At 39.6% G+C, this 20,321-nt stretch overlaps 2 protein-coding genes and 1 pseudogene across 2 annotated transcripts; all 3 read right to left on the bottom strand.

The window, feature by feature from the left end:
* Positions 1-240: 240 nt before the first annotated feature.
* Positions 241-1,146, bottom strand: LOC104436891 (kinesin-like protein KIN-14L). The gene is made up of 3 exons (XM_018870594.2): positions 976-1,146; positions 637-812; positions 241-540 (listed from the first exon to the last, which is right to left on the bottom strand). The coding sequence occupies exons 1-3, from the start codon at positions 1,110-1,112 to the stop codon at positions 482-484; spliced, it is 372 nt and encodes a 123-aa protein (XP_018726139.2). The 5' UTR covers positions 1,113-1,146; the 3' UTR covers positions 241-481.
* Positions 1,147-1,159: 13 nt separating this feature from the next.
* On the bottom strand, positions 1,160-5,929 carry LOC104439247 (annotated as a pseudogene).
* A 9,627-nt stretch (positions 5,930-15,556) lies between these two features.
* Positions 15,557-16,906, bottom strand: LOC104425350 (UPF0481 protein At3g47200). Its single transcript, XM_010038032.3, has one exon. The coding sequence runs from the start codon at positions 16,904-16,906 to the stop codon at positions 15,557-15,559; it is 1,350 nt and encodes a 449-aa protein (XP_010036334.2).
* Between the last annotated feature and the right edge of the window lie 3,415 nt (positions 16,907-20,321).

Here is a 20,321-nt window from a genome sequence, read left to right as displayed (position 1 = left end):
CTGTGAAGCTATTATAATCAACTATACTAAAAACAAGAACACTTGATTCTATAGTACCACATTGGCGTCACGTTATATGAATGTCGTGCTATAATCTGTGATTTTTAGCTAGCTATACAATAGAAGAGCAGCCGGTTTATTAGCAGAGGCACCTGTCATTTCCTCCATTTCTGTTAAAAGATGCCGATAGCTTTGATGACTTAAGTCAGAGATTCAGAGAACAATGGGCAAGAGCAGTTTGAAAACATTACCATAGAAATTTCGGGCATTATTTGAAGAACTTGTGTCAATATGTACATAAGCAGTGTGTTAAACCACAAAATTGCTATTGCGTTTGTCGGCTAACTCTTCAGTTTTTCCCTGGTCAATTCTCAGTGTCTCATCTATCATGTCAAAACTTCAGTCAGCTTCGAGTCGAAGCATCACTTCGCTGGTCATTGAACACTAAATTTCGCCATCTATAGCTACAGCCAACGCTTTGCTATCGTAGATGATGGGTGGACTGGAGGAGCGTCTTGGCATTCCTTGTGTCTTTTACATCTTATTGAAGAAACAAAAAACAAATAATCAGATGATGGACATAATGAGATGAAATATATACTGTGAATTAAATTTAATTATGCTGATTCTGCTTACTGGAATTAGTGGACTTGCCACCCAGAGAAGACCGGCGAGACTGGTCTGAACCAGCACCTGTTAGTGATTGTCTCCTAAGTGTCCGTGTGTTGGCTGCAATTGCCAATACTCCATTTTTAATGCAAGTAGTAGAGCCTCTGACAAGTGAACGAGCTTCTGTCACATTTCTTTGGTTCCTGCAATTGCATAGAAACCAAGTCTTAATGGCAAGATAATGATGTGAGCAAATTCTCATATTACCCGTCATTTTGGAATTTTTCAGTTGCATTTGTGTATTTCATACCATACTAAATTTGTCCAATTCAGTGTTAAGACTAGATAGTTAAATATTTCGCTGACCTCCTTTCAGATCCATTGATGAGCTTCCTCTCTATGGTGTGCAGCGATTTCCTTATGTGAGATTCCTTGCCATTCATGCTTTGAACAAGCAAGTTGGGCGTTCGAGGATCAGTACAAAGAGTGCGCTCTCCTTGCATAACAAGCTGGATCTCATTTTTGCCAAATCGACAGATCCAGCCCCTAGAATTGTAATGTTGATTATTGTCAGAAAGGCATCTGAAGCATAGAGATTACCCAAGTACATTTACCTGCTCTTTGAGTTGCATGACCTCACTGGTCTATTTGTTCATGCGTGCAGCACCAAGTTCAACCGTTGAAACTCTCCGGGCAAACTTCAAGGTACTCATTGATTCCCCAAATGGATCTCTCTCAGGGTTCACATTAGCCAGCATCAATGTCTTCGCATTTCCTCCTGAAATAAAATGCATAAAAGCAATGTCACCATTACCCAAGGATCATAATCAGAGTATCTCAATTCTATGAAATGCTCACTCTGGAATTAGTAATTTTATCCTAAAATGAAGCTTCAATGACACCTGACAAAGTTCGAAACTTTGAAATAGGTACCTAGGGAATCTTGCAGCAGAAGCGTAAGTTTGCTATTGCAGTAAGGTACATTGGAGTTTTTCTAGGCCAAAGCTGTGATAACATCTCCCAGACAAGACAAAGACCGGTTAATGTACTGTGCCTCCTTCAGTCTCTCCTGTGACTTCAGATTTATCTACCCGTTCACTTCCTGCAAGATCAACCAAATGCAGGCAACTGTGGAGGATGGATCCAGATACATCTTTCCCTTGAACATGTACTGTCAGCACACTGCAAGGATGCATCCCATGGACATCAGTATCACTCTCTTGAATAATCTATCTATTGGAAACTACATCAAAATTTATACCAAAAAGAATGGGTAGGGAAACTCTGCCTGTCCAAAAACTGACCTGTGAGACCGGGCTACTTCTATTGTTCAGTGCTGTAGAACTGACGACACGATTCACATCACCAAATTTCATTAGGTTGACCACATCAGCTGTGGACTTGACAGAATGCATGGTAGCATCTGGAAGGCTCAAGCCACCGTCACTGGTACAGCTTCGAATATTTAATTTGTGCATAGTCAAGGAACCTAAATTTACATTTCAGAAACTTAAGCTTTCTTCAGTCTTTTTATCTACTTATTTGACATCAAATGTATCTATATTAGACAGAATAATCCATTTCAAAGGATATCTTGAGGATGCTGAATCCTCAACAAGGAGATCACGCACTTGCTCATTATATATTTCAACCATCTGAACATGAATATCATAAGTTATAATGTCCTTCCTTCTGTTAGACAACTCGAAGAGATCGTTGAGAGCCAAGTAATTAATCCCCATGTCCTTTGTCAGTTCGCCTGATGGACCACTCTGCAATTCCAAAAGGCAATAAGTAGTTATTCCTCAAATCAACGTAAGCAATCTTAAGCATCTGCTTAGATTGAATTATGTTCATGCTTTGCAGGTAGATATACGAAATTAACAGTACATCCATCTAACAGCAAGGAAAATGCACACTTTTTATTTTACACAAATTATCTAGGAGCCTAGGAGGTGATCTGGCACAAGGTTGGATCTACTAAAGCTACACTTAAGTTCTTACCATTGTATGTGTTTTACCCGATCCAGTTTGACCATAAGCAAAGATGCAGACATTGTAACCATCCATAACTGATCTAATCAAAGGTTGAGTATCCATGTACACATCATCTGCAAAGAGGGCCGCATGGCGAAAAACAATTTACATTGTTATTTAGGAGCTGAACATCAACTTGCAGGACAATCACTTGGCCAACAATATACCCTTAGACAGTAAGATGAAGTGTAACAATACCTTGAGTAGCAAGTGGACTGAAAACCCGATTAAACTGAAACACTTTTCCTTCCATCTCTATGGGGTTTTGAAGGGTCAACAATCACAAGTGAACCATCTTCTCCAATAAAATCTACCACATTTTTGGCTTCCGCATTAAAAATGTGTCTAATTCTGCAGTATACTCGTATATTTCCTGTAAAGATTTTTGTCAAATTAAACTCATAACATTGGAAATAAAACAACAAAAGCTCCTTTACTTAAAAGCAACTGACCCATGGACAAGCATATACTTCTGCGGATAAATGCATACTGCTCAAAAAATTGAGTTATGCGATCCAATTCATAAACAAATAACTCTCGAAAAAAAAAAAAAGCTGACCTTTTAAATCCTGAACCATGTTGTACAGGTTTCGATTTTCCTTCACCACTTTATGATATCCAAGGGCAGCAGTAGACATCTCCTGGACTTGATTGCCTGATCCATTGGAAAAGCAAAAACACATATTAATGCTCAGGAAGCATGTCACATCTAGCTTTTATTCTCCTTAATAAAATGCAAAAGCCAAAAAAGATCGTAACAAGATCCCATAGATTCATTCTTCAAGTTGAAATTTGAGATTTATTGCCAAATCTTAGGGAGCATATTAATGACAATGGCCTCAATCTGAGATAATAACATTCAGCGGAGGAGCTGTAATAAATAAAGTATATAGACGACACTCATCTAAAATGGTTGACATTCAATGCAAAAGGACAAGGAACATGCAACTCCATGTCCTAAGCCTCGCCTGTGCTCAGAAAAAGAACTAATTAGACTACTCCTTTTTAGTCTACTTTTCCTACCTAGCTGTTTTAGATCTCTCTGAAACTGGAACTGCAGATCTTCAAACTCCCTTTTGTCTTCACCAACAAAGTTTTAAGATCCTGCAAGATGCAAATATTAGACTTTCTTGTCCTTTACAATTGTTGACGGGAACATGAAATCACGTTAACTTAAAGACCTTGCTTTATTAGTGTATCCTGCAAGCAAGTTTAAATGAAAATTGAAAATATCTATTATAGTCCCAACCACCCTTACTAAAATCTTTTTATCAAACAAAATCTTTCCAATTCATTTTGCAAAAATCGGCAAAAGAAGTCTGCGAGCTTTTCTTTCCTAAAGATTTTCTGCATCATATAGAGAGGCACTCACCAAAAGTTCTTTCTCTTGCATCTCAAATACATTTCGATGATCGCAGTTACCCTCTTTCGAACAGGTTCTGCAGCACTATGAACAAGAAGAGTGCAGAGGCATCAGATTACAAATTCTCCACGGTGATAATAGCTACTTAATTGTGAGCAGAAAGATATTCAGGTAACCATATGTACTAAGAACTAATTTCTAGCTTCTATAATCAAGTGATAGTTGACCAATGAGCCGTTTAATTTTTTCTTTTCAGAGTACATAATAGAAAGAGAATGCGATACCCATTCCACTAAGGACGACAACCCACACCTGATCGTGCTAATTGACCAAAAAGTCATCATAAAGCATCAACTAATGTGATAACAAGAGCATATTAAGGGAACATAATATATATAAATTTCTTGCACAAATTATCTTATGCCAATGGACAACACTATATGACAAAGGCAGGAGAAAGGATATCGGTAACTGCAACTGAACTGCAGGGAGTAAGTTCACAAAAAGATGACATACCTTGGATCCTAGAGTGGACAAATCCTCCAGGGGTGAGGATGTTGAAAGCAACCTGCCTCTTTCATTTAGTAAATCTCCAAAGACTAAATCCAGCTGAAATTGGATGTTGAAACGATTCATGTCATTTGCCTCCAATGCCCATGATCTGCAAAAAGGGGTACAGATAAGGGGGTGTATTGACGGTAAAGTATTATCTGCAAAAAGGGCCACTTCATGGTTTCTCGTGGCCAGAAAAACTACTGACTTAGGTCAACCACATGGTCAGCCATGGAAATCAGATAAATATGAGCAATCAATCAAGGAGATACACTCTGCGAAATGTCCAGTCCTTACAAGCGCGCGCCATGGAAACCGAGGAAATCAGCCAGCTGGCGGAGCACCTGAGGCCGCGCTGCCGCATCTTGCAGGAGGCGGGGAGAAGCCAGCGGCGAGGGGCCGGGGAAGCGAAGGTCCGCGGGAAGCTCGAGTCCCTCCGACATGGCCCGCTCAGCCCCCGGCTCAGCAAGCACGTGGACATCGTCGTCCTTCATCAAGATGTTCTCGATCTCGTCGAACCACGAGAGCCCCGAGTCTGGAGACGACGACGACGCGATCGTCGAGGAGTAAGCGCCGATGACGTCGCCGATCTCAGGGAGGTCGCCGAAGAAGCCGTCGAGGTTGATGTGAGACATCACGTCATCCTTCATATGCAACTCCAGATCCACCATTAGAACACTAGGGGGAAAAAAAAACAACACAACAAAAAAAAGGGGGAAGAAGATGAAGGCGACGATGGGTGATCTCTACAAAAACATCTAATTTGCTCGCGGTGGTTCGCCGGTCGGAAAGAGGGAGGGCAGAGAGAGAGGGAGGTCGCGGTCCTCTCGCTAGTCCCGTGTGCAGTGGTTCGTCGATTGCTCGCGGTCCTCTCGCTCGTGCGGTGGTTCGTCGGTCGGAAAGAGGGAATGCAGAGAGAGAGAGGGAGGTCGCGGTCCTCTCGCCGGTCCGTGGTGGTTCGCCGGTCGGAAAGAGCGAGGGCAAAGGGAGGGAGCTAGATCTCGCGGTCCTCTCGCCGGTCCGGTGCGGTGGTTCGTCGGTTGTTGGCGGTGGTTCGCCGGTGGGAAAGAGGCACAGAGCGACTGGGAGGTCGCGTCCTCTTCGTCGGAGAGAGAGAGAGAGGGAGGGTAGAGTGAGAGGCGCGAAGAAAGAGAAGAAGAAGAAAACCTAGCTCAGTCCGAAATTTTTTTAAAATGGCGCCTGATTTTCTCCTCAGTCTGACCAGATTGTGGGTCCCACGCCGAGCCGAACCGAGCCGAGCCGAGCCAGTCTTTTCATTTTCCAGCGGGTCCCCCAGGACAGGTGTCGAAATCTGAGTGGTATGTGCGCGCCACGTCAGCGAATGACGTGGCGCGAACGAACCACTGAATATTTTCTCCTTCTTTCCTCTCTTTTTCTCTCTTTTCTTTCTCTCTCTTCTCTCTTTTTCTCTCTTTTCTTTCTCTCTCTTCTCTCCTCTCCCCTCCCCCTCGTGCGAATTCCCTTCCCCCTTTCCACCGAATAGTGGGATGTCACCCACTTGCTTCTTCCCCTCTCACTTTGACTATTCAAACCTCTTCTTCTTATCTCTTCTTCTCTCTCCTCTCTCTTCTTTCTTCCCGCACACGACCCAACCAGCTTCTTCTTCTCCTTCTTTCCTCGCGTGCGAAACCAGAAGCAAAAACCGGAGCAGAAGCTGCAGCTCGTCGTCGCCACCGTCCTGCCGCTGCACCGCTGCCCGCGCTGCGCCCGCGCGCCCGCCGCCGTCCCGCCGTCCGCGCACGCCCAGGCCGCGCGATCCAGCCGCGACCCAGCCGCTGTTCACCCCTGTTCCAGCCCCGTCCGGCCACCACCGGCCACCGTCCAGCCCCGCTGGACCTCCCCCGCGTTCCCCTCGCCCTCCGCCGGCTTCCCCTCGCCGCCTTAGCTGCCGGAGCAGCCCCGATCAGCTCCGTCCAGCAGATCCACGAAGTGGGTTTCAGCACTTCGGGCTCGCTTTTGGGCCGTTTCCGGGCCCCGGAACGAGCCGTGCTTTGGGAAGAATCGTTTCTCCCCGTCGAATTGATCCGATTTGCGCGCGATTTGGTGAATAATCTCACTAATCTCGGATTAGTTGACTAATTACGTTTTAAGGTTGGTTTAGTTTTAATTAATTATGTTTAGGTTGTTAGATTAGAATAAATTAGCAATTATTAGTCAATTGTGATGCGATTTAGATAAATTGATTGTGCAATTAACAAGTAGACGTGGTCTACTATTTATGGAAGCATCTCGGGAATTTTCCGACCCCTAATCGAGCTTCAATTTGGCGATTCGGGCCTAAGTGAGATTTTTGGGCATTTAAATATTAATTTTCGGAATTAAATTAAATAATTATTTATTTTCCGAAAATTCAAGAAGATGGTCCGGAACCGGAATATTATGCGGATGACCGTGGTGAAGTCCGTTTTATTTAATCGGGCTTTATTTTGAGCTAAATTGAATTTTGATGTTAATTGTTTAATTTTCGAAATTTATTATTTAATTATTTATTTTTCGGAAATTAAGGTTGAGATGGTAAAGTGACCGGAATATTATGCGGATGATCGTGGTGCAGTCCGTTTATTTAAATTGCTTTATTTTTGAAATTTAAATGGAATTTTTAATAATTATTAATTAATTTTCGAAATTAATTAATTATTTATTTATTTTTCGGAAATTAAGAATCTGATGGCCGACGACCGAAATTTCGTGCGATCATCGTGGCGCAGTTCATTTATTTAATTGAGCTTTATTTTTTGTGCTGAAGTGAATTGTGATTACAAGATTATTTTCCTCGGTTAATTAATTTGGAAAATTAATTGGAAAATAAGGGTGTCGGTTGACAAGACCAAAAGTGTTTTGGTGGACGTTAATAATGGTGGGAATTGTGGAATCGAAATCATCATATTTTGGCTAAGGCCAATTGTGTACTAATGCACGATATTTTATTAATGATGATAAAAGATGAAAAGAAATGCTGTGTGAAGAAATGCTGTGTGATGTGGCTTGACGATTATTACATCGCTTTGGCATGTAGGATGCCTTAGAGAATACACGTAAATTGTTGGATAATTGATCATGCCTGTGTGGCGGTAGTTGATCATGCCCGTGTGGCGGTAGTTGATCATGCAAGTGTAGCGTAGATTGTGCCTGCGTGGCTGTATTTCTGTGTATCAAGTATCAGTTGCCAGTGATAAAGGTATTGTAGTAGACTACTGATCACACTGGAAATTGTGGAAATGAAAGTGAGTATGTAAGATGTATGCTGACCTGATGACTTGGCATGTCATCTAGAAATTTGGTCATGTGTATCGTGGCTTATTGATCGGTCCCATCACCTCAAAGAATGCACGTGGCTCGGTGATTGGTTTTAGTTGATTGTATAGCAAATGACTGGAATGACTGGAAAGATGGTCCAGGTCGATATGTAGTCGACTAAGTCGATTGATCCTTGCCTTGATTATGATATTGTAAATTGATTGACTGAATGGAAATGACCGTGAGTGGTCTTGTTGACTTGTAATCGACTAGGTCGATTTGATCGATGCTTCGATCGGTGATATGATTGCTTGAGTGCCTATTGTAAATTGTACTGACTTGCAGGTGGGATCTGATGCTAAGGTATGTCTTCTGACCTATGCGTGTTTAGGCAGCCTTTAGTATAACAGTTTACTAATCAGGCTTAGTGGGGTAGAACTCGCTGAGACGTAGTCTCATCCTAGTTTGGGAAAAACATTTCAGGATCCCGACGAGGAGCTAAGGAGGAGGATTTTGTTAAGGAGAACTCTGAGGTGAAATTGAGGAAGAGAATGATCTGAGTGAAGAGGAATCAGAAGAGGATCAGGATGATCTCGAGTATGACTTAGACGAGGATTGAAATCCCATCTGTTTGTGAACCCTTTTGTATATGTGTAGATAGAGTGAGACTCTGAAGTTGCGAATATTTTGTGAAGTGCTCTGTCAAATGTCATGTATAAAGGTTTGGTTGTAAATTTCAATATGAAAAATATAGCCTGCTTTTCTATCCCATTGTTTTATTGTCTGGGGATTTATAATTGCTTCCGCATGTGCTTAAAGAATGAAAGGGTCGGCGATATATAGTCCTGGGATATCGCATATTAAAATCGACCAAGAGAAGGATGTGTGCGTGCCCAAGGATCGGGGCGTGACAGACTATGCATATGCCTTATGGAGTATATTTGATATCATAATATTTTATTACGTTAGATGGTAACCTCACATAATTTATAGACAGGATCATGTTGTATATTTGATATTATGTACTTGGTGGCTCTCTTCTAATGAAAAACATAGAGGAAACTGCCTCAAGTAAAAGAGATAAATAATGTGAGAGAGAGAGAGGACTATCGCATATTAAAATCGACCAAGAGAAGGATGTGTGCGTGCCCAAGGATCGGGGCGTGACAGACTATGCATATGCCTCATGGAGTATATTTGATATCATAATATTTTATTATGTTAGATGGTAATCTCACATAATTTATAGATAGGATCATGTTGTATATTTGATATAATGTACTTGGTGGGTCTCTAATAAAAACATAGAGAAACTGCCTCAAGTAAAAGAGATAAATAATGAGAGAGAGAGAGAGAGAGAGAGAGAGAGAGAGAGAGAGAGAGAGAGAGAGAGAGAGAGAGAGAGAGAGAGAGAGAGAGCTTGGTGATGCAAGACGAGTACTCTTTTTTCTTTGTCGAAGCAATACGAGTACTTGAGTGGTGATATTTTGTATTAAGATTTGCGGTTAGAGATAAGTTATTCTTTTGAAAATCTATCATCCTACAGAAAACTATAGCAAATTGCCTTGGAAGATGGTTGAGATTGAAATGTGAAGAAATGTACCTTATCTTAGTGTTACAATTAGAAGTACACGGTTAATTAATTATGAGAGCGAAATTACTAATTTTGTTTTGTGTGGCCCATGCGTGTGTTGGCTTAAGTTCTTGAACTATCTGTTTAGAAAAATGGTATCCTTTAAGATGGACTGTCATTTCAATTGATTTTGGTGACATGAAGAAGAATTGGTGACCGAGAACAGTGCATTCGAATCGGAGTATTAGCAATTAGCAAGGAGCATCCAAAAAGGCTGTTTCTGTATGTTATATTGGTTAATTAAAATAGAATAAGGGTCAATCTATCTGGGCATAAAAGAAATGCATATATTTTAGAGAGAATTAAGGAAAAAAATTATTACCATAATAGAGTTAATGGAGATTGTCAATGCATTTTATTTAAGAGAGAAAGCAATTAGCAAAATTGTCAATAGAGAAATAATGATTGCACATATTTTGTTGTTATAGCTTGTGCTTGATTTTGAGATAAGGTTATCAATGATCTCTGCTTGGGGTGTTCGTAAGACATGAAAAGTATTTGAAGATTTAGGTGTAATAAATAAGAGTTGATTTATATAAGTCTTCAACTGGATGATGTGATATGATTAGGCGATGTACAAAATTGAAATGACGGAAATGTTGAAAGAACAATTCATGGTTAGTGAGATATTTGGGTTGTGATGACTATAGAAGATGATGCAACTATCTTAGTTCTATAGATATCCTTCGGATTAGATTTCAAGGGTCAACGAGTGATAATGAATTTTATGCTATTGGAAAGATTGTTGCGAGGTATCATATTAGTTTATGACACTAGCGAGTCCATTTAAGAATCAATTTTTTATAGAATTAGAAAGAGAAAAAGGAAAAAGAATGTTGAATGGTAGACTGCTGATGTGAATTTTTAGGTATGGCATATTCTAACAATTATTCTTGGTGAATTCGTTTAAGGATGGTAATGCCGAATTGGGAAACTAAGTAATAGATTCAAAATTAATAAGCATTTAGTGAATGGACATCATAAAAAAAAAATGAAAAATTAGAATTCTAATGATGCAAAATGACAAAGTTGAGGCCTATACCTCTAAACAAGTAAAATCACATGCAAAGAGTTACTCCACTCATGATCTAGTGCTAGCAGTGATTGAGTTTTGCATTAAAAATATTGTGGCATTACTTGTATGGTGAAAAAAAATGTAATGTCTTTATAGATTCCAAAATCTTAATTATATATCTATTTTATTCAAAAAATAATTGAACATGAGACAAAGGAAACAAAGGAGATAGTTAGGGCTCTTGAAAGCTACAATCTGTCTTTAAGAGAAACGATGTACCAAATGCCTTAGGCAGTAAGTCTTCTATGACATGTCAACATTACCGATTACTCATGAATTTATCCCTCAGCGTATAACAAAGTTGAATCTAGAGGTATTTGTTTATCAATTGGGTGCTCTTTTAGCTAATCTCTTAGTACAACCAACCTTAATTAGTAAAATCAAGTCAAAATAGAATGAAATTTTCCACTGAGGTATATCTAAATTTCTTTTAAGAAGTATAGAATGGAATTGGATAAAAGGAAAAGTTTGACTTAGTCAGACTTGGTGGCTTTATAATAAAACACAGAGAGAAAACTGCCTCAATTAAAAGAGATGAAGTATGGAATGTAATGATTGAATAAAAGAAAAGGACTTGGTAAGACTTGGTGGCTTTACAATAAAACACAGAGAGAAACTATCTCGATTGAGAGAGAGAGAGAGAGAGAGAGAGAGAGAGAGTAGCCCGTGAAAACAAGAGAGAAGGGGAGAAGAAAAAAGGAAAGTAGAAAGGGAAAAGAAAGAGGGAAACTCGCAAGAGCTCGCCTCAAACGTCCCGATAAGCCGAATTAATTTCATTTCACATTGCCTCATAAGGATTCAAGCTATTTATTCATCTAATCTGTGGAACTTTGACCATGGCATAAGGAATTTGACTAATGAGAGGTGGACGCACATTCACATAACGGAGAGTACTAACTTTTATACTATATTAGAAGATTTCATCTCAAAAATTTAAATTTTAGAATAGTTGAAGGTGATTTTACAAAATCCAAGATGGTTTTATAGCATGAAGTCCTGAATTCAAATATTTCAAAATCCTATATGCCATCCCAATATGTCCTGCTTAGTACTAAGAAAAATCACAATGAACAGAATGGCTTGGCAATTTATCCATAATCTTATTCTTTTATTCACTTGCCGAAAGTGATCACCTTTTGAAAAAGAGCCGATTTCAATTGAAGAGAGTGACAAGCCAAAAGATAATTTGACAAAACCCCTTTTATGATCGGTCTTTCTATCTTCTTTGCTTCCTCTGATGATAAGCGTGACAGCAATGCTCTATCTGTGCACTGATAATTTAATAAAACAGCCCCAACTAATCTTTTCTCATCCTAGTTGGTGTGTATAAATGAAATGGAAGGAAAAGTCATTGAAGTGCATTTGTAGGTTGATGTCAAAGTGTGGGGCCATCTCACTCCAGGGCCTCCTGTGAGCAAGTTTCGTAGAGAGAGAGAGAGAGAGAGGTTTCATTACCTCGAAGCGTCCAAATGTTTTGTTAAAAGGCAATTTTACTAAAAGGGCAACAGATATAAAGCAAATTTTACAACTAAGTCCATTTTTCCTTTTATGACAATTAATGATCTTGTACGTGTGTTAAAAAATTAATTTCAGAAGGAACTTAGAAAATTTGTGTCGCTAATTTATCATTGTACTGGCCAAGCAGCCCGTGCTATGCCAGGGGGCCGGGAGACACGTGGATTCCATCCCATTGTTCTTTAAATAGAGTACAAAATACTCAGAGCCATTTGTCAAAAATTTCTCTGTACACAACATGTTCAATATGGCACAAGTCCGTCTCTCATTTTTACTTTGGAACTTGCAACCTAAAATTGTCCACGGCTATAAAAACCGGCCAAGGGAGTAACAAACCGACATGGCTTAAAGTTTGGCCTCGACTTTTGTTTATTGTCACAGAGAAAGGGGAGATGCTTTCTCTTACAAAAAAAATGGCCAGTGAGATTCGGTGGGTGACATAATTGTGCATGGAATCGGCACTTTGAGTACTACATTACCTAAATCCAAAGTCGGATTAATGATTCATAGTAACATAACAGGCATGCCTACTTTGAGCCGCAACTTGTGATTGCAACCCCTGCAAGTTTTAGTGATTATGGAAACTCCACGGGATGTCGCATATGAACACAGGAAGAGGCCTTACAAATGGAATCTGAGTTGTTGAAGGCCCCGTTTTAGAAGGTCAATGGTATGAACCGCGCTGTCAATGGCATGAGTTAAGCTCGTTAATGAGGTGATAGTATGCCTACAGGAAAAATAATTGCCTGCAACCACTCTTCCAAAATGCTTATTAATCATGAGAACCTTACCGATGCGATCTAATTTAATTTTGATGACTCTTGAACCCATCATATCTGCTCTGTCTTGAAGGATTTGTTGGGGACTCTCTGCATTTCATGAAAATGCCCTCTTTTGTGCATAAATTTGCCTAGGTTCTGTTAGTTTCGAGAGATTTTTTTTTTTTTTGTTAAAAAACATTTTCCTCATTTCCAATCGTTTGATCACTAAGGATAATGGGTCAATAAAAAATTATATTCCTTGTAAACTAAAAACCTTTGCTTAAACTAAGAAAATGATTTCCTCTTTCAAAAATAAAAAATTATTTTTCCAAACATGACTAAACATCAGCATTTGCACTAGAGACTTTACGCTTGAGTGTGGAATCCAGAACACCCGTTCTTGAGTCCTTAGCAGCAGCCCTTGTTGTAGATACCAACCAAGCCTGTGTCCAAAGACTGGATTGATGCCTAGGCCAAGTTCCTTGATGCTCAAGCCTCAAAGCTTGATACCCCCACCTAGCTCCTCGGCACTTAGGCCTAGGTCCACAGAGCTTGGGCCAAAGACCCTAGCACTCATGCTCAAATCCCCGAGGCTAGAGCCTAGGTCCATCGAGACCATACCTAGGACCTAGTGGCCATGCTCAGGTCACCTATGCTTTGGCCTGGGTCCACAGAGGCTAGGCGGGATCTAATGCCCATGTCCGATTTTTAAATTGCTCATGATCAAATCATTTGTGCCCAATTATGTCTATTTCAAAAAATAAAGTATGTTTTCCTTTTCAAACGATGGAATGATTTTCAAATTTTGGTCAAATAAAAAAAAAATTGTCATTTTTTAGAAATGACTTGGAAAGCATTTTCCAAAAATATCAGATTTTCCAAGAAATAAATTGCAAATATTTGCAACATGCACGTTAAATGTGTATTGATCACATTGCAATTTCAATGTAATTTTTTTATATTAATGGAAATATGAGTAATAATTCTAATATTATTATTTTATTTCTCTATGTTCCATTTTAATAGTCAATCCTTGGGAATTAGAATCAAGTGCATTGACAGTAAGTAAAAATCTTTACAATGATGTGGTAAAGAGATACAACATATAGTCAATCGATACAAAAATAATAAAAAAAATCAGGATCTATTTTCGATATTTCTTTCTGGAGTTAACGTTGACCAAATATTGGAAGAGACGAAAGAACTTGATCTGAGTTCAACTTCCTCGTAAAACTACTTCCACAGCCACTCTTGCCGAGAAAGTTCATGTCACTAATTTATCCCTGCACTAGCCTAGAAACCCGTGCAATCCAGGTGATGCACGTGGATTCCATTCATTGTTCTTAAATAGAATATAAATTTTTCAGAGCCAATTTGGAAAAAAGGGAATATATTTAAATTGCTATCGTGGCTTTACCTAGGGGTAGTTTATCACCCTGGCATATGGTACATGAACACTGGAAGAGGCCTCGCGAATGGAATCTGAGCTTACAGCACATCGTTGCCTTTATGTATATATAATAATGAAGCCACTATAGAATTAGAGCATGTGGAAGGCTTCTTTTTCGAAGTTCAATGGTATAAACCACTGTCAATGGCATGAGTCAAGCTTGTAAATGAGGCGATGAAGTATAAAAGATTATAGTCTGCTCTCCTGAAATGCTTATTAGTAATAGGATCCTTAATGTGTGAATCTAATTTAATTTTAATAGCTCTCAGACCTATATTCGTTATGTCTCGAAGTATTTGTCAGGAAAATCTCTTCATTTCTTGAGTTTCTGTGCAATTTGACAAGCATCACAAACTATACAAGCGAGCTAGGCAAGTGGGCAAGTATGTTTTGTCTTTGCTTCTCTCTCTGGGACCCCGAGACATTCGCGCCGGTGGCTGGGTCTGTCCCTTCCCATGTGCACACCCTCTCTCATTTCTTGTTTCTAATTTTATTTCTCTTTTTTTCACTCCATTTATTTATCTCAAGTATACAATGAGTCGAAGGAGCATTGTATATATGAAATAAATAAGGCGAACAAAAAAAGTATAGTCTAAGGAATTAATTGGCTAAAAAAAAGTTTAGGAATTAGGGTGAATATATTGCAAAATTTAACAACTATTAGTGTCTTCAACCATTTTTTGGAAGGTAAAAAGTTCTCAATGACATTAATGAAAATATAAAAGAATCTATGTATATGGTTGACAAAAATTTCTTCTTGACCCCATGAATGGATTAACCTCACTAGAAGACAAGCGCTAGACTTTGGTACATTTTGCAATTAAATGAATAATTATGTCATTTTTGTTTTATCAAAATTGTACGTTTATATCTATACCGGATGTTTCGGTGAATTCCTCTTTTACCTCTGTCACCTTGACACTTTCAGATTTCCTTCTGCTTCAAAAATGAAAGGGCTTGTGGTCCTCTAAGTTCAAATTATATATGATTAACAAAGGATTATAGAAAGCTAACGTGTAGTTTATACCAATACATTGTAGTAATTACGCAAATTATGTTGTTCATTCCAGGAACTCCATGTTTACTTTGCTTGGTAATGTAACGAAAGTTAATGAACTGCAAGTCATTCTAGTCTTGGACTAACATTGGAAGGCATAATTCAATCTCACCCTTAATCATCATGTTCCATATGAATATATTGGACTAACATTGCTAATGATATTGAAATCATGAAGGTAGTCAGAAACATGCACTGATGACCTACAACAACGAGTAGCAGATGTAAATCATCCATTAAACGTCACTAAGAAGGAGGTCGGTAATAAGCAATCACAGCATACGAAGACTGAATTGCCGACAGAACCAGAAGTATGAATGCCGCTATAGCTGATATGAGATACCACCGCGATTTGAAGTAGATGTTCTTGAAGCTGGCCCAATGCACTCGGAAGTCCTTCTCACAATACGTGTTCACATCCTGGAACACCTGGCATAAATGGTTCTTGCGGATGTCAAACACAACATCTTTCCCAATGTTGCTAAAGAAATGGGCAATTTTCTCATCCGTCCCAAAATATCTCTCAATGATCTTGCGGTTGCATAGGAACTCGGCATCTGCTGGTGTGTTAAGGAGGCAAGCCATGAAAGTGGCATAAGTTGTGACATGCTTGGAGGAGTCCCTGTGGCATTGCTCAAATGCAATAAAATTAAGGAACAGAGAACTCAAGAAGTCATCGAATTTTAGTACCGGAATTTCCAAGACACCATTGCTGAATTTGATGTCCATGAAGCTTTCACAATGGGTGGGCTTGAACTTAATGCCTGCTCGGTGGAGCTTGTTCGCCGGCTGGATCAGGCAAAGGAATTTATTTTGTTCTCGCTTTGTTTCTGGAGAGTCATGGATGTAAGTCGAACGGAGGAAATCAAGCAGATGTTCTCCTTCCCAATCGGAGTACTTCTTCAAGACATCCTTTGGTCTTTGAAGCATCCGATTGAAGAAACTCAAGGCGAGATCGGATAGAGAAGGATCGCTCTCATTTGAAGATCCCAGCGTCAGATCGAATAGACGTTTAAGAACGAACCATGGAATTTGGTTCTCGAGTTTGGCCAGATCCCGCATAAGGAAAGGCAAAACCCAGGGCTCTGTCAACAAGGGGTCATGCCTTATATCGGGGTCCCCTTTCCGTCTACTGGAGTACTTGCAGAACAGCTCAATGATGAAGCAAGCATCAAGTACCATCATCTGGATGAGCTCATCGCTGTCGAAAGCTAAGGCCTCAGGATAACACTTTCTTATCTTCTCCTCCATTGGCTTCAAAGCCTTAGCGAACTGTTGTAGCTTCTCCATCTGTAGCTTCTCCGTTCTCTGGTGCCTTCGATTAAGCAGATCGATGAAGAATCGCCGCTTATGCTCTTGAATCTTTTCAAACTCTGGGTTTTGGTGGTGGTAGGGGCCAATCGGGACCGTGCTAGGCCGGTACGCCATCTGATCGATATGGGACAGACTTTGAGGCACTCTAAAGATGCAAAAACTTATCTTGTCTGCTGGTCCTCGGCTCCTACCATCGGACGACTCAACATCGACCACATGATGAGAGGAACTACTACCACTCCTGGCGTTTTGGTTGCCGCGAGGATCCGACTCTCCGGGCATTGGTGTTTGCTGAAGATTTTTCTGCGATTCGCACCGCGCAGAAGGTCTGAATTTTTATAGTACTTTTCGTGATTGTAAAGAATGAAGATTAGGCGATGCCGGAAATTACCAGGAAATGAGCGTCAGTCTTGACTTGACTCTATTAATAATTGATGGTGGGGTCGTCTTGCTTTTAGTTTTAGTGAGAAAAGAAAAATGACGGAATCAGTGAAGATGACCGGGATATATCTAAGTATTGGCTAGGTCGGTTCCACTTGAGTTTATGTATTGACTTATAATGAATTTCACAGAAGTAGCATTGGCTTGTTTGACCAATCTTCTATGAGATCGAGAGTTTTTTTTTTTTTTTTTTGGGTTCCCCATGGTTGTTGCGTTGCACTTTCCACCTTTTAATTCCATAAAAAGTTTAGAAGCTAGCAGCTGGGAACATTACCCAAAAATTTTGATTCTCAACTTTTGAATTTGTTTAATGTACTTTTAAATTGATTTTTCAATGTAATCAATCCAATTAATTTAGGTTAAAAAATTCTAGTGTGCCGGCCCAATTAATATCGGTCATTTTATATGACATGCGCGGCGATCTAATATGTACAGCTCCGTTCAAAACAACGTCATATCTTTTTTTATATTTTAGATTTTTTTTTCTTTTTGCTTTTACTGTTCATCTTCTTCTTCAGTTCGTCAGGTACTGTTCATCCACAATTATTGCCTTCTCCACCGCCACTGCTACGCCCTGCGTCTCCCCACCGCTCGACTTCAAACCCCGCCACGGCCAACCATAAGCCCCCAAATCTGTGTTGGTCCTGGGCAGATCATCCTCCGAACCGAAGTCATTGAACAGATCCACCCTAGTTGCGAAGTCCTCGAAGCTTCCGGCCTGCTCTCAGAGTTTTGCCAACATTGATCGTACAAGATATTGATCATTGTGTCGCGACTTGAAGTTTTGCAGAGGGAAACTTTGGGGGAGTGTTGGATCGTCTTCCACGGAGATTGGAGTCGATTCCTTTATAATGTAATGATTGGATAAAAAAAAAAAAGGGGGAAGGGGGTGGGAGCGGCCGTCGGCCAGTCAGAAGGTGGGCAAAATAAGAAAAGGAGCCGGCTGAACTCAAAAAAAAAAAAACGGGGGAGAAGAGTGGGAGGAGTGGACGGGACAGAGAAAGGAAAAAGAAACTTGCAAGCCAAATTAATTTCGTTTTTCAAAGCTCGTTAAGGATTCAAACCCTTGGTTTATCTAATTTGAGGGAAAAGTACCAATTTAGTCCTAAATCTTTTACATTTATACCAATTTAGTCCTAAACTTTTCAATTGGACCAATTTAGTCCTAAACATTTTGCGTTTGGTACTAATTTAGTTCAGTTCATCCGGCCATTCTCTAGGAAAAAGGCTGATGTGGACTCCAACTCGGCGCCAGCCGCGTTGCCAGTGCGACATGAACGCCGAGTGCGAAACTACATCGTTTCGCTTAAATTTATATATAAAAAAATTGCTAAATTAAAAAAAAAAAAAAAAAAACCTTTTTAACACCCAAAATGCAGTACGGGTAAAAGTGAAGATGTCTGCCCACGATCTTCACTCAAAATACGCCGAAGCCCTATTATGATCTCCCCCCATGTTCTTCCACCAATTGCCTCCATCTCTCTCTTTGACCGAAAAAATTTCAGAGCTTCGATCAAGGCCAAGTACTCCGTTTGGATCGCCGTTGAAGCTGGAATCGTCTTTTGCAAAATAAACGAGAAAGGTTCCCGACATGTCTCAAAGAACTCTTGAGAAACCCTACCGTTGCTCCTTCCATAAACTCTCCGTCGATGTTGATTTTGAAAGGTAAGAGGCTTCGGTGGGATCCAATCTTTGAGTCAATTGAGTCATTTCCATGTAAAGTTTCGAACTTTGCTTGTTCCACTTGCTGAAATTGCTGAGACAATTTCTTCGAAAGTTAATGAATTTCCTGGCTATTCAATTATGCGTTGGAGCCAAACCTCAATTTGCGAAAGGTTTTGATGTGAAATTTGGATTTTTACTTCAGGATCCGACCAAATTGAGTTCGTCCATGGACAAAGCAAGTATAGATGTTCCACTAATTCTACTTCTTGATCTCGGATTGGGCATGCTGGTCGAGGTAAGATTTTCTGTTGTGGGAATAGTTTGCGGATGGCTGAAATGGTGATGTTGCTTGCATGCTGTGTTTGCGGATTCCGATCTCCCCAAGAACTGTTGGCTTAATTGGGGTTGAAATCCCATTTGTGTAAACTTTGTAGTCAATGCTGACATTTGCTTAGTTTTTGGCAAATTGAGATCCATATCATGCATACAATTTGGGAGGAAAATTACTCTGATGTTGGCTTTGGCCAAGCATGAATATATATGCTTTGATGTAGTCTATTCAGTATTTGTCTTAGAAGCATGAAACAGATTTTTGAAGTTCTTATTTGCATTTTCTTTTGGTAAGCTTGTTGCATCCTAATGGGGACAGGAATTTTAGGTCAGCATTATGAGGTGCATTTAGGACCTGATTTCTTGCTATTGAGACTGATTTCAAGATGGAATGAGTTATGTTGTTGCTATTGAGGTTAAGTCATGTAGACTTATGCTAAGGTGTTGTTGTTCAACTTTTTTACAAGTTGAAAATGCTCATGTTGATTCTGAAAGCATACATAACAATTACTCTACAATCATCACAATTGATGAAGATATTGATAAATTCGTTACAATCGAGGACATCGATTCCTCTAATCAACAACGATACATTTATATTTTGCTACTGTGGCCTCAAATGTTCTTTATAGACAGCAAAGACGAAGGAGAATCGAGGAAGAAGATATCACGGCTGTCCGAAATATAAAATCGAAGAAAGTTGCGGTTTTTTTATTTGGACTGATGCAGAAATGTGTCAATCAACAAGAAGTGTGTCAACAAAATTTCACCGGAGCAATGTTGAAGAAGAACAAGTGTCGACATTGAAGGCCATGTTGATTGTGTCGTGGGTCTTTATAGTAATTCTAGGAAACATGCTATTTGGAAATTTGAAGATGAATGATGTACTGATCTTGTTATATAATCTATTTTTGCACATTTTTGCAATATATTTTGTATTTGTCCACATGTTGGAATATGAACATAAACAAAGTGAAAGTTGTTCACACCCTCTTGTGTCATATGCAATTTGTTTCTCAATCTCAACACTAGAGACATATCGTTCTTGATGTCATGACCTGTTATTATGATTAATGAATCTCACAACTTCATGAACAAACAACCACAAAATAATAAACAAGCAAACAACATACACACAATCTTACGTCCAAATGGCTACCAAACAAGCAAACAACATTCACACAATTTTATGTCCAAATGGCTATCAAAAAGTAAAAGAAGACAATTTCTTATTAAAGGTTCAAACAACATGTTACATGTG

This window comes from Eucalyptus grandis, chromosome 11, assembly GCF_016545825.1.
Source record: "Eucalyptus grandis isolate ANBG69807.140 chromosome 11, ASM1654582v1, whole genome shotgun sequence".
Classification (NCBI taxonomy): Eukaryota; Viridiplantae; Streptophyta; class Magnoliopsida; order Myrtales; family Myrtaceae; genus Eucalyptus; species Eucalyptus grandis.
Note: the sequence above shows the minus strand (reverse complement) of the source record. Positions and strands in the feature narration are given on the sequence as shown.

What these genes read in the sequence shown, in the direction of transcription:
- LOC104425350 (XM_010038032.3), bottom strand. Translation starts at nt 16,906, where the DNA reads ATGCCCGGAGAGTCGGATCCTCGCGGCAACCAAAACGCCAGGAGTGGT.
- LOC104436891 (XM_018870594.2), bottom strand. Translation starts at nt 1,112, where the DNA reads ATGCAAGGAGAGCGCACTCTTTGTACTGATCCTCGAACGCCCAACTTG. An exon ending in ATCAATGGATCTGAAAGGAG is followed by an intron (nt 813 to 975) that starts GTCAGCGAAATA and finishes ATGCAATTGCAG; the next exon opens with GAACCAAAGAAATGTGACAG. An exon ending in TGGCAAGTCCACTAATTCCA is followed by an intron (nt 541 to 636) that starts GTAAGCAGAATC and finishes TTCTTCAATAAG; the next exon opens with ATGTAAAAGACACAAGGAAT.